The following is a 13,152-nucleotide window of genomic DNA, read 5'->3' on the forward strand; positions in this document are numbered from 1 at the left end:
ATGAATTATCAGTCCAAAGGTAGAGAAATATTATTTTTTTCTTCGAAATTTCGAAACTCGAGATACGTATAAAGTATTAAGTTAACGTCGTAATTTTATGGGTAGATATATATATATATATAAGGGAAAAACTGAGAATGAAACTGCACAACGTTCTCACATGTAATTTACAATCATTTCTTCCTACGTTTAAGTATATCTTAATGATCATCGATGATACTTTTTTTTAAAAAGAAGAACGACGTTAAAAGTAGGAAGACCATGACGACGACGACGACGACGACGACGACGGCGACAATGACAACGATGATAAATTTTGTGAGAAAGGATGAAAGAGCGAAAGAGAAAGATAGAAATCGATCTTCTGATTTTAATAAGATAAAATATTAATGTGAGATACGTACGTACGTATGTACATATATTATATTATTATCGTGAAAGTATAGCTCTCTCCTCTCGGAAAAATTGTTTTTATTTTGGTAAAAGGTTCCTAATATTATGTCTTACATACGTATATATGTATATGTTCCAAGCTCGATAACCTCTTCAACGAACAAGATGTCTTCTTTCTTTCTTTCTTTCTTTCTTTCTCTCTTTCTCTCTCTCTCTCTCTCTCTCTCTCTCTCTCTCTCTCTCTCTCTCTCTCTCTCTCTCTCTTGACAAATATCGATTCTTCTTTATTTCTGACTCTGCGTAAAAACACTCGACGAAATATATATGTATGTATGTAATATGTATGTATGTTGATATATGGCGAGGAAGTATCGCGAAGGTCGAAGAACAACGATTGAAAGTCGCGCCTTAACTAAGCGCGGAAAATTCGGTATACTGTGTGTAAAATTCGGTATATTGTCTATAATCTCGATTAGGAATCTATGAACGAACTATGAAAATGTAAAAAAGGACCAAGGAAAACCTTGGCCCGATTCGTATTATCTATCATGGGAACGGACATGAGAGAAAGAGAGAAAGATAATTACGATGTGATGACGATATCAAGCAGAACGTATTGCTTTTCATCGATCGACGAATCAACGAGAAATATCTTAGATAATATCTATATTAGAGAGTATCAGGATAATTCGACCGACAATGATCACATGCGATCGTTCAGGTGTCTTGACCGCGTTCGATCAATATGTATATGTATAAACACACATACGTACACACACATACACACACACACACACACACACACACACGTGAGAACGCGCGCATATATCTATGAAAGAAAAAAAAATTGCAATATTAACGAAAAAGAAACGGAAATCTTTCGGCGAGGACAAGGACCTGAATAATTTCAAGGTCGAACTAGAAAATCGAACTGACCGTTTCTACAAAGAAAAAAAAAAAGAAGAACTTATTACAGACTATATAGTACGTACACGTTACGACGTGCTGCGAATAATAACAATGGATGGGCTAGTCGTGTAATAGCAATGTATGTATATAGTACATGGATCAAATACAAGGAGATACTTTCCTCGACACACGCATAACATTCTCTTCTGCATTGGTAATGCTAATTCTAATGCTATACATATGCGTATACTTTTATTCCTATGGTGTCGTCACTCTATAATTCGTTTCTACCAATAACCAACCAATAGGATCTATAATTTTTCCAATATGGCGGATGCGCTTTATTAAAAATGCCCATTGATGTCGCGATTCCGCATGATATCCATTTTCGATAAATTTCGAGAGATAAGAACATATAACATATATAAAATATCGAAATATTGTACGAATCATATTATTAATTATGACATAGAGTTTTTATTGAAATGAAATCGAAGAAAAAAGAAAAAAATTGCGCGAATAAAAACTTGAGTCAAAATAGAGTTTATGGAAACTCGAAGAAGATAGTTACTCGCAAAACTACATTTACAAAAATTAACTTTGATTCACGACGGACGTGTAAAGAGAATAAGATCTACTTTCTTCCCAGAGTATGTGATCTTACGGATCATGAAAAATAAAGAAAAAGAAATTAACCTGTAAAACCGACGCTCATTTCATATCCCCCTCTTCCCTTTTCGCGATCCGATGTCCTGTGTCCAGCATGCATCACGACGTTGTCTCGTAGTTTAATCTTATGGTGCTTACGTACACGTTGATCTTATCGTTCTGTAATTTACTTTTAGTATGGAAAACCCGATACACACTCCTTTATATCATGTATCACGCAAAAGCAGAAAAGAGGGTTGCACACTCTTTTCGCTTTGATGAAAGAATTCTCGTCGATGTTAAGGAGCTTTGAAAAATGTCCCTTGAGGATTTTTTTTTTTTTTTTTTTCTTTTTTTTTTTTTTTTTTTTTAAGAACGAAGCACTTAGACCTAACTCTCTTATAAAGAAGCACGAAAGAAAAAAGTAGAAAATATTGGGAGGCTTACCGTGGTGTACGAAGAACTTCCAAAGAAAATAAAGAATACGTTGGAATATATCTTCGAAAGGCCCACACCTAGGTCCTCCGAGCAGCGTTAAAGCACTTCTTAAAGAAAAAGAAAAAGAAAAAGAAAAAGAAAAAGAAAAAGAGAGGAAGACAAAAAGGAAGAAGAAAAACAGAAGAGAGAAAGTCGTGCTTTCTCAAGCAGGTCGACGAGAGGTAACAACGAGGAGGAGAAGAGTTATGCGATCGTCCCATTAAAACTTGCCGTCCTCGATCACTAGGAAACACGAAAGCACACGCACTTCTCTCTCCTTTTTCGTCGTCTCGCTTAAACGTCGACGACGACGACGACGACGACGACGACGACGACGACGACGACGACGACGAAGACGACGACGATTACACCACAATGATAGTAGCAACTCTATAGATTATTCGTGAAGAAGACGAAGATGCTCGTCGACATCGACGACGACGAAAACGACGAAGAAACTACGCATCGAGTCTCGTGTTCAATTTGTATAAACGTTGAAACACGTAAAAACGTTTTAATGGACACCGACGAATAATCATGACGACGGTGGAGTCGTTGGTTTGGTTAATCGGTGGTATAATAACTAGTAACGCGATAAAATTGTGCTACCAAAAGATACGGATGATTTCGACGATGACAGAACGTGAACACGAACATCCGAGATTCGTCTTACGCGAGTTGGTGTTTACTACTGAAACCGACAACGCGCCGACGTGACTCTTCTCTCGAGTCCCCAACGAATCGCGGGGGACAAGGACCGGGGTACCCGAGCCACTTCGGAGTGCAACAGTTCGCTCGATCGAAGCGCCACCGGGGTTGTCTGTCTGTCTCTTTCTAAACCTTTGGTTAACTTACGAGGGAAGGAACGTCGTGTTGACTACTCGAGTCACTGCCCGAGTCTGTGCCCCGCCGAGTGTCCTGTCTACCGATAACGAAGGGATCATGCGCATGAACGCATACACACATATCACGCGCGCGCGTGACCTTTTATACGTTACTTATCTAACACATACTCTGAGTGCTTGCGAACTATACAGCCGACTCGTAATTCTCCTATAGCTTAACCCCCACACTATCGGACTGTATCATAAAGAAACATTTTTCTTTTTCTACTCTCTTTTAATTGCTTTCGAATATGATCGGAAAGAAATAAATATATGGCTTCTAAATGTTTCTATTTATTAGAGCTATATTTATTTATTTATTTATATTCTTGCAACGGAAGTGCACCGGTGGAAACGATACAAGAGAGAAGCAAAACCGGCGAAGATGTGACTATGGATTTAATTGTACCTGGACTGAATTACTTTCTTTATACATATATGCGTCTAAGGAAAATTATATGTACGTTTACGATATGTAAAACACGGCCTTACGTTCTTTTTTAATGGATATATTATTTGACAAATAGTCATCTTTTAGAAATATAAAGGGGGACACTTTTAGAATTATAAAAGGATATTTAGAATTTTTAGAGATCTAATTTATCTGCTATGGGTATATTACGAACGTACTCGTAGTGTCCTCTAGTAGTAAACCTATTATTAAAAATGTTATCAAAATAGTAGGGAAGAAAGGCGGTTTCTAAAGTGACGTTTTAATTTGGTTAACACGTGTGTTCTGCTTGTCAAGTTCAACAAGTTTCAATGGAAGGAGATACAAAAATTAAGCAAGTATGCCGAGTTTGTGGTGGTACCCAATTTTCCAAGGAAGCCGGTTATTTTTATTGTGAAATCTGTCAAACACAAAATGAGGTATATCGAAAACTATTTTTCTACTTTAAGGTTATGATATAACATTATATTTTCATTATTCAGGAAATAAGAGAAGAAGTATTGGAAATTCGTGCAGATCCAACTACGAAACTGCGAAAGATTACAATAAAACAACAGAAAGACCGAAAACATGGTTAATATTATATTTTATATTTAATTTTATTTATCTTGTTTGGTTACCGGGTATCTATCGTAATCATTTTCTATAGTACTATTAAAGTATATACACTAAATTTGAATGACTGTGCAGGTGAAAATCAAGGGTGGACAACATGGGAAATATATAATTTTGTTTTAATTGGATTAACCGATGAACTGATTGAACTTGGTGCTTCGCCGGATATAAAATTGACTGTGCTACAATTATGGGCAGCATATTTAAACAAACTCGAAGTTGCATTCATTTCGATAACCAAGAAATGTGTACCAAAACTATCTAAAAGATATCGCAAAAAGTTGGTTTATATTTCTTTGACTATATTAAAATATGAGATACAAAATTTTTTTATATTTCTGACCATTTTATTACAGAGATGCAGAAATCATTTATGGCAAAGTTCGATCACAAAGGAAGATTAGAAAACGAAATAGAACAAATATAAATAGTGCAAGTAATTCTATGATTTCTGGTACTCAAAGTGATGGTGGTTCACAAACGTTTCATAGAAACAAGGTACTCTACAGCAATGTAAAATTCTTTGCTTTATAAAAAAATTGATGAAATGATATTAAAATAATATATGCTACTTTAATCGGTTTTAACAGAAACTCATGATAAATGCAGATTATGAAAAATATATGAAATCTCAAACAAATTCTGATGCTTTTAGTGCAATTACTCAAAGTGGTTACAGTTCTGATGGAGGAACATCAATTGAAGCAGAAGGAAAGTATGTTTTGCTTATAACTATAAAATGAAACCTTAATATGTACTAGAATATGTATTAATTAAAACTTTTTATATAGGGTATCCTTTAGCAAACATGCAAAAGAGGAATCTAAAAAAATAAAAGAATTATCCAAAAAAATTCCTTATGGAAAAAGGATTAAATACAGAGAAACACATATTACTACTCAATATAAAGCAGGGCCATATATAATTACAGCAATGAAACTGTGGGCTATTGTTTATCTTGGCCTAAGAATTCATAAAGAACCAATACAGTTAAGTGATATGTTAAGGTTCGTAATTATAATAATACTTCATTTGATTTAAAAATAAATCTTTTTTCTTTTTGTTAGTTACTGTATGTATATATAATGTGATTTGCTAGATATGCAAGAGAGGGTCATATGTCTTACTATAGATTAGATCATTTAGTTCCATCTGAAGTGAAACTGTCTCAGAATGATGTGAATTTTTTAACACAAAATACAGAGATAACCCATAAGGGTATGAGAAGGATAGCTGCAAGTATGGCAAAATTTATTGGAATTAAAAAGATGAGTTGTCCAAATCTTTTTCCACTGATCAGTCGTTATTGTCAGGAATTAGCATTACCAAGTATGAAAACTTTTAATATATAACTTCTTAATATATAAAAAAATATACTATTATTAATCATGCATTACTTCTTAAAATATCTTTTAGGAGGAGTACTACTATATGCTGAAAGATTTATTGCTCTCTCTCCTCCAACAATGATTTTTGATTTTAAAAGGTCATATATCCCTAATTATGAAGCACGTGCCATGGCATTTATTATAGTTGTATTAAAAGTATTATTTGGATTGGATGGTATAACAGAGAATATTATTAGTAAGACTGCAGAACATATTAATAAGTAAGTTGTGTTATTTTTCCACCTTTCAATTTTTTATTTATAAGAAAAATGACATTTTAATTGAGTAGGTTAAATTTTCATTTATATTTGTCTCAAATTTTATAAAAATATTTATATTACAAAATCACTCATTATGTCTATAACAAAATATCATTATCGAAAAAATAATAGCTTTAAACAAAGAAATAATGTAGATGAAACATTTAAAAATGTAACATGTAATAACTCGGAAAAGAAGTGCATTTGTCAAAGGGATACAAATTTACCGTGTATAATTGTACACGGTGGTGTAGGAAATTGTGAAGATGTTTTGGTTATTGAAAAAATGACAGCTTGTCAGAAAGCTGCATCTAATGGATATAAAAAATTAATAAAGGGAGGTAGTTCTATAGAAGCTGTAGAAACAGCTTTATGGTGGTTGGAATGTGATGAATTTTTTAATTGTGGTTATGGATCTGTATTAAATGAAATAGGTAGAAATATGTACCAATTCTATAAGAAATGTATATGGTCTAAATAATGATGTATGTATTAAATATAGGACAAGTACAAATGGATGCAGGTATTATGGACGGAGATAAATTTGAATATGGCTCAGTAGCAGCAATTTCAGATATAGAACATCCTATATCGCTTGCTAGGTACGTTTTGGAGAATCTCCCAAATAATATAATTGTTGGAGAAAGTGCTAAACAATTAGCACAATGTGCAAATATAAATTGGTTATCACAAGGAAATATGGTTGCACCAGCTGCATATCTTGCTTATAAATTAAGTGAAAATGAAAGCTATATAACTGATTATAACATGGAAGATTTAGACCATATTCAAACATTGCAAAGTAATGAAGTAAAAATATTACAATTGATGAAAAATATTATTTTAACATTATCTGTAGGTAGTGTTGGAACTGTTGGTTGTGTGGCATGGGATGGTTATAGTATTGTTGCTGGAACAACAACAGGTGGTTTAAATAGAAAACTGGTTGGAAGAGTGGGAGATTCTCCATTATTGGGATGTGGAACATATGCTGATAAAAATGTAGGATGTTCTTTAACGGGTCATGGAGAGTCTATGATAAAGCTTGGAATGGCCCGACGTATTGCAGAAGATATTAACCAAGGTTATGATCCAAGAACTGCATTACAGAGAAACTTAGATTACATGTTGACTAAACTTACGAAAAATGGCGGTGGTATTGTACTTAAAAGAGATGGATCCTGGGATATATATTTTACTTACAAGAGAATGCCATATGCTTTTATTAAAAATAATATGATTATATATGGGGCAGATTTAAATGAACGGAAAACAAATGTTTATGAAGATCTTGATGCAAACAAATTTTGTTAATGCAAACATTTCTTTGTAATTATTTTTTTTATGATATATTTATTTTTCTAATTTGTTAAAATGTATCATTTAAAAGATTCTATTCTATCTTTCTTTTTTTTTTTATTTGTTTCAGTGTAGCTAGAAAACGAGATGTACTTGATACAAAATTATTTAGTTTTTGTGAATGGCAAAGATACATTGAATGTAGGAAAAATATTTTAGTAAATAACCATTTTCCAACAAAATTGAAATACAATCCAAGCATACCGCTAAAAAATAATATGTACTTTAAATTTTTGGAATTTATTAAATCAAAAAAAGATGGAGAAGCTCCAGAAATAACTAATTATAAGCATCTTTTTCCACGAGATCTTTCTGATGCTATGAAACGGTGTTTTGAAAAATTAAATCAAGATAACATAACATCAGAAGACATGACAATATTTACTCCATCGTTAACTCCTTTTCATTCTTATCTTCAACAACTTTATGATAATGCTTCCAACGAATTTCCTGATATATTAAAAACTGACTTTTATGTAACAAAAGTTGGGTACATGACTCATGTCAAAGAGTAAGTAAAATCCATTGTATATATATTTTTACCTGTATTTATGTTAAAAATATTTATTTGTAACTGTTATGTTTTTTTACAGTTTTAAGCAACTTGCTGCACAATGTAATATAAATTTGGAAATTATAGATTCTAGATCACATTTTATCGATAAAATTGTACCTTTCTTTGAACCAAATAAGATGACAAATTTATTGGATCTTAAAGAAGATGTTCAAGTACATGATTATATTGAATCAGAAGAAGAAAATGTAAAAAAAATAGAAAATTTTGTTAGTTATATGGATAAAAATATACCTTGCTATACTAGAATTAACGATACAAAACTACAGCATTTTGATGATGTACAAAGCTCGTTTAAAAAGATAACAAATTTCGAATGTAATGATCATAATGATTTTATATTTGGAGATGTTTTACCAAATGGTAAGTTATTAATACCCAAAGAAGATAATTCTGAATCGGAAGATGACGTATTATATCCTAAAGATATTGAAAAAAAAACTGAATTTATGAATATAGAATTTTATCAGAAATATAATATTGAATTAACACATTATGAACAAGAATCAATGCTTAAACCACAAAAAGAGGAAACTATTGAAGATTTTATGAAACGTAAAATGCATCAATTTCGTGATTCAAAAGGAAAATTTATAAAAGCTGTAGAAGTAAAAAAATTTATGAATATGTATAATTTCATGAATCCTAATATAATAGATAATTTTAATTTCTATGAATTACATAATTTTACTGGATTAAATTTTGATGTTAGCCTGAATCAATCTGATAATCTTGAAATGGATATATTCAAAGAGTCATATGATATATTGGAAGAACAAAAACAAATACTTGATAGAGAATATAATTATAGTGGCAATTTCAAAGACTTGGATGATTGTTTAGATTTATTTGATATATCTGATAATTTAGATGAAAATCAAGATATCAATGAAACAAATTTTCCTTTAAACAAGGACATAGATCCCATCGAACAAAAATTTGATAATATGAAATTTTACCGTCCTTTTCAAGATTACTGGATGTATCACTGTATATTCAGTCGTGTCAAAGGGAAAAATTTTGAATTATTTGAAAAAATTTTACCAAGAAGTTTTCGTTGGTTATTAAATGAAGCTGCGAATATTTTAGAAATGACTACAGAAGATTTATATGAAGAAATCTGCACAATAGAAAGTTTTTATTCACAAATTTTAAATCCTGATGATGTACTTGAAGATTCTACGAGATTACATCGCAGTCTCATTATTAGTAAATGGTAAAATTTGTATTATAGTTTAGGCAACTGTATATAAAAACTTAATTATATATGTAAACATAAACGATATACAAATAGATTTTATAGAGTATATATTTAGTTTTATCTATCTAATCTATTTGTTATATTTTATTTTGTTTGTATACAAGATTGAACGTGGTGCTATATTTATAAAAGATAATTTAATAAAATATTCAAAAGAAATTTAAATAAAATATATAAATTCAATAATTAACTGTCTTATATTGGTCTTGATAATGCATAAAGTTATTTTTGAATAATGTTGTGGAGACATTAAAGCTTTTCATTACTGTTCGTTTCTACAATATTTTTGAAGTATAACCCAGAGTTATTTTTTTCTATCGTTTTTCTAATAGAGTAGAAAACAAACCTATCGATAGTAGTAAAATCCTATTTTATCGATCTATAGATAATACTAGTTTCCTGTTTTACCGACTATATTCTAACATGTTATTAATTCTTATTTATTCTTTAAAAAAAATCATGTCACAAAATGTTATTTTTTGCGACAATAGTTTATGCATAAAAATAAAACTTTTTAAAAAATTCGTAAAGCCATGTTCTTGTTCACTATCCCTGGTTCTATAATGATTTACGCTTTTAATGAGAACAGGCGTAATTCTTGATCGATTTTGATGAACAAGGTCTCATTTTAAAGATGAAGTTTTGATCTAGGACATATCTTTCTCGAATTTTTGAAAAAGCTTTATTTTCTTTGAAAAAAATTATATTAAAAAATAGCATTTTTCGAAAATAGTTTATGGACAAATAAAAAGCTTTTTCTAAAATTAGCGCGAGAAACTTAAAATAATTTCAATTTAAAATTCCAATACTTCAAAATTTTCATTTCAAGATTATTGACCATGTGCTATATCGACATATTCGGACTTTTTATTAACTTTTATGATTACCGGATCTGTTCTTGAATTTTCAACGAGTAAATATCAAAAGTCTCTCAGTATGTCTTTGCTGCAAATATCAACGAATATTTGAAGTATATTTTTATATCACAAGTTTCTTATTATAACGGAGATACTAATAATTTTGTTTTTATTTTTTCGAACATCGGAAATGTTTCGTTTCAGAACATCATTGTGTTCTAAATTAAAAATATCATGAAGTAGAAGCAGTGTTTGTTCGTTTGCATTTCGTGATTTAAACAGCAAGTGTTTTTGCATCGGCTACGTGCAATACAGTCCCTCTGATCACTCATGTCGAGGACAAAAGGTCCGAATCGGTACAAGTGATTGGTTGTAAGTAATTAGTAAAAGAGCATTGACTGACCACGAGTAAATTCCTTCGGAGATTTATTCATGGATAGTCTCTTAATTTTTGATTTATTTATTAAATCAGGATAGGGTCTTCTTGTTCAAACACATTTATAATTATTTCAAATTTTTTATATTTTCAAATATTAAATATTTTTCTCTCGCGTAAATAGTAAAAAATCGTTATTCATAGGTTCTACTGAAGCATGAATAAGAAGACATTTGCAATGGATAAGGCTCTGAATTACAAGCGAAATTATATGATCTGTTTTCTAATAATTAGAGTAATCACTTGTAAGAAGGATCATTCAAGGATTTTTTTATTACATTTTTAAATAAAAATTAATCAAATATTTAATCAATTTTGTTGGTAAAAGAATAGTCTCTATAGAATCATTCATTTCTTCATCTATGAATGAAGAAAGTCAAGTAGAATCATTGCTTTTGTAAGATGAAAATTAAGTAGAGTCATTGATACAAAACAAAAAGAGTTGTAGAATCACAGTTCGTAGGCCTTAGAATAAATTAATGAATTTTTAGTACATTTTCAATTTTTCTTTTCAGGGTTGAGTTATAGATTTATCAATTTTCTTCCACGTTTTAGAATAAGTTTAGATTTTAGTTCTTTTGCATTAACGATAGTTATCTATTGCTCTGTACTAGTGATTAGGATACGAAGCAAAGAAGAGACTATATACCGAAGAGGTTTCCACAAACTGTAGTTCAAGAGGGGAACTAATTAGACTATTGAGTTATTTTCGAAGGTTCTTCAAAATCTTTCGAAAATGGCTTAGTCATATTTTAATTTTACCATGTTATCACTCAAAATGCTCTTATAGTGATGGGTGTAGTAGTATAGATTTGAAAAACTGAAACGACGTAACATTCCATCTCCGGTTCCACATTGCCACGCGTACGCAAATAGGATTATTTCATATTTTATGCATCTTTATTATTAAAATCGAGATATAAATTTTGCATATTTTCTCTTTTCTAAAGCTCAATTAAATTCATAATTTTATTTTAATAAAATCAAGTTCAATTAAAGTCACATATCTGCGGAACTTATAAGATATGGCAATTGTGGAAACCAATAGAAGTACACTAAATAAAGATGTCTATCGAACTGAAACAAGCAAAATGGAATATGTGCTAAGTTCTTCAAGTTTTGTCACGTGTTACTAATACAATACTTCTTTCAGAGAAAATATTTCTTTATCATCACTATCCAGAATTTTTTATTTTCTTTTATTTTTCTTAAGTTAAATTAAATTAAATTTAGAATTTTATCTTTCACTTAAATGATATACATATATACATATTTTTTTTTTTATTTCTTTTCAGCTAGTTCTAAGTCGTGGGATCGCGAACTCGGCAAGGAATTATTATAAAATAAAATTATTTTATTACCATTTAAACAATGTACTATATACGTAAAATATAATTAATTAATATTTGAACAATATGATATTCTTTTCAACGTTATAAAAATCATATATATGTACTATCATATATTATCGATTAATAGATATATCATCGATTTTATTAAAAATATGCAAATCGTGAATAAAAGATCATTCACCTGTTAATGAAGAAAACTTTAAAGTCGCTAGTATATCGCATACTTCCAATCGTAATTCGATCAATAGACTTTCCGGCAACTTAAAGGAACACCAGCTGATACGTATTTCCGAAACCGACAACCGAAAACGAAGAAGGTGTAATGTATATTATAAAAATAAACAAATTAGGAGAACAAATTTAATGTGTAAATCTTGTGGAATTGTACTACAGTTTGGTGATTGCTTTGCCTCGTATCATTTGAAAAATAAATGCTAAGTATTTAACAAAAATTTATTAAATAAATACTTGATTCTAACACAAAAAATCTTGTACTTATTTACATATCTTCATAATTTCGATCAAATAGGGGGACTAAATTGAGAACTGCCGATGAGATTTGTAAAACTTGACGATTGTTGTCTCCCAAGGTCCTCGAAAAATTGCCGGTGACAAGTGAAATGATGTGAGTCAATTCTTCCGGCGCGAAACGAACAATTCTTGATCAGACTTGCGGACGGCATAATGTTAATACACACATGAATGTTGCGGACGTGATTAAAAGTTCTACTGACGATTTTATTGTTCGAAATTTGAAAAGCAGGAACGGATTATTAAGTCGTGCTTAATAATCCGTTATGTTTGAAGGTGACGATTTTGAACGGTAAGCGGGGTCTCATATATCTCCTGTTAGTTAAGAAGTCTGAAGTTCCCGAAACGGAAAGACATAGCGAATCGGTATCATGAAACGTGGATTTTAGAGTAAAATTAACGTCAGTCCATAGATTTTCATATACAGCAACTTACATGTAGTGAGATCTGGATCGGTAGTACTTACGTTATATTGAAATTTAATTGTAAATTACGCAACACAAGTATTACCAGGCGAATGGCTGCATATTTCACTATATTTTCAAAATCTTTTTAAATTAATTCTGATTAAACATTAAAGTATTAACATTTTACATTACCAATAATATTTCTACAGGAAAATAGATAAGACATAGTTCAATTCAAAGATAATTTCTTTAAATTCGCAGATTTATATAATAATTATCATATATGTTAATTATATTTATTATTCTTTATACTTTTATCATGACTAAAATGCGTATCGACGTCTTATCTA

The 13,152-nt window shown here is 30.6% G+C and overlaps 3 protein-coding genes across 4 annotated transcripts in view; 2 read left to right on the forward strand and 1 right to left on the reverse strand.

Annotated features, from left to right (window-relative positions):
• The window catches only part of LOC124949903 (protein phosphatase PP2A 55 kDa regulatory subunit), a 48,382-nt gene extending 45,214 nt beyond the window's left edge, over positions 1 to 3,168 (reverse strand). For both annotated transcript variants that reach the window (XM_047495764.1, XM_047495763.1), the window contains exon 1: positions 2,398 to 3,168. The gene's annotated coding sequence lies outside the window, so the exon portion shown is untranslated. The remainder of the gene's footprint in view (positions 1 to 2,397) is intronic.
• Positions 3,169 to 3,219: 51 nt separating this feature from the next.
• On the forward strand, positions 3,220 to 9,859 carry LOC124949899 (TATA box-binding protein-associated factor RNA polymerase I subunit B). Its single transcript, XM_047495752.1, has 11 exons — positions 3,220 to 3,771; positions 4,060 to 4,181; positions 4,245 to 4,335; positions 4,453 to 4,657; positions 4,734 to 4,875; positions 4,968 to 5,092; positions 5,169 to 5,384; positions 5,477 to 5,706; positions 5,794 to 5,986; positions 7,455 to 7,895; positions 7,978 to 9,859. Exons 1-11 carry the CDS (start codon positions 3,585 to 3,587, stop codon positions 9,176 to 9,178), a joined length of 3,153 nt encoding a protein of 1,050 aa, XP_047351708.1. The 5' UTR covers positions 3,220 to 3,584; the 3' UTR covers positions 9,179 to 9,859.
• Positions 5,995 to 7,285, forward strand: LOC124949908 (isoaspartyl peptidase/L-asparaginase-like). Its single transcript, XM_047495775.1, has one exon. The coding sequence runs from the start codon at positions 6,120 to 6,122 to the stop codon at positions 6,504 to 6,506; it is 387 nt and encodes a 128-aa protein (XP_047351731.1). The 5' UTR covers positions 5,995 to 6,119; the 3' UTR covers positions 6,507 to 7,285.
• Positions 9,860 to 13,152: the final 3,293 nt, after the last annotated feature.

This window comes from Vespa velutina, chromosome 6, assembly GCF_912470025.1.
Source record: "Vespa velutina chromosome 6, iVesVel2.1, whole genome shotgun sequence".
Lineage (NCBI taxonomy): Eukaryota > Metazoa > Arthropoda > Insecta > Hymenoptera > Vespidae > Vespa > Vespa velutina.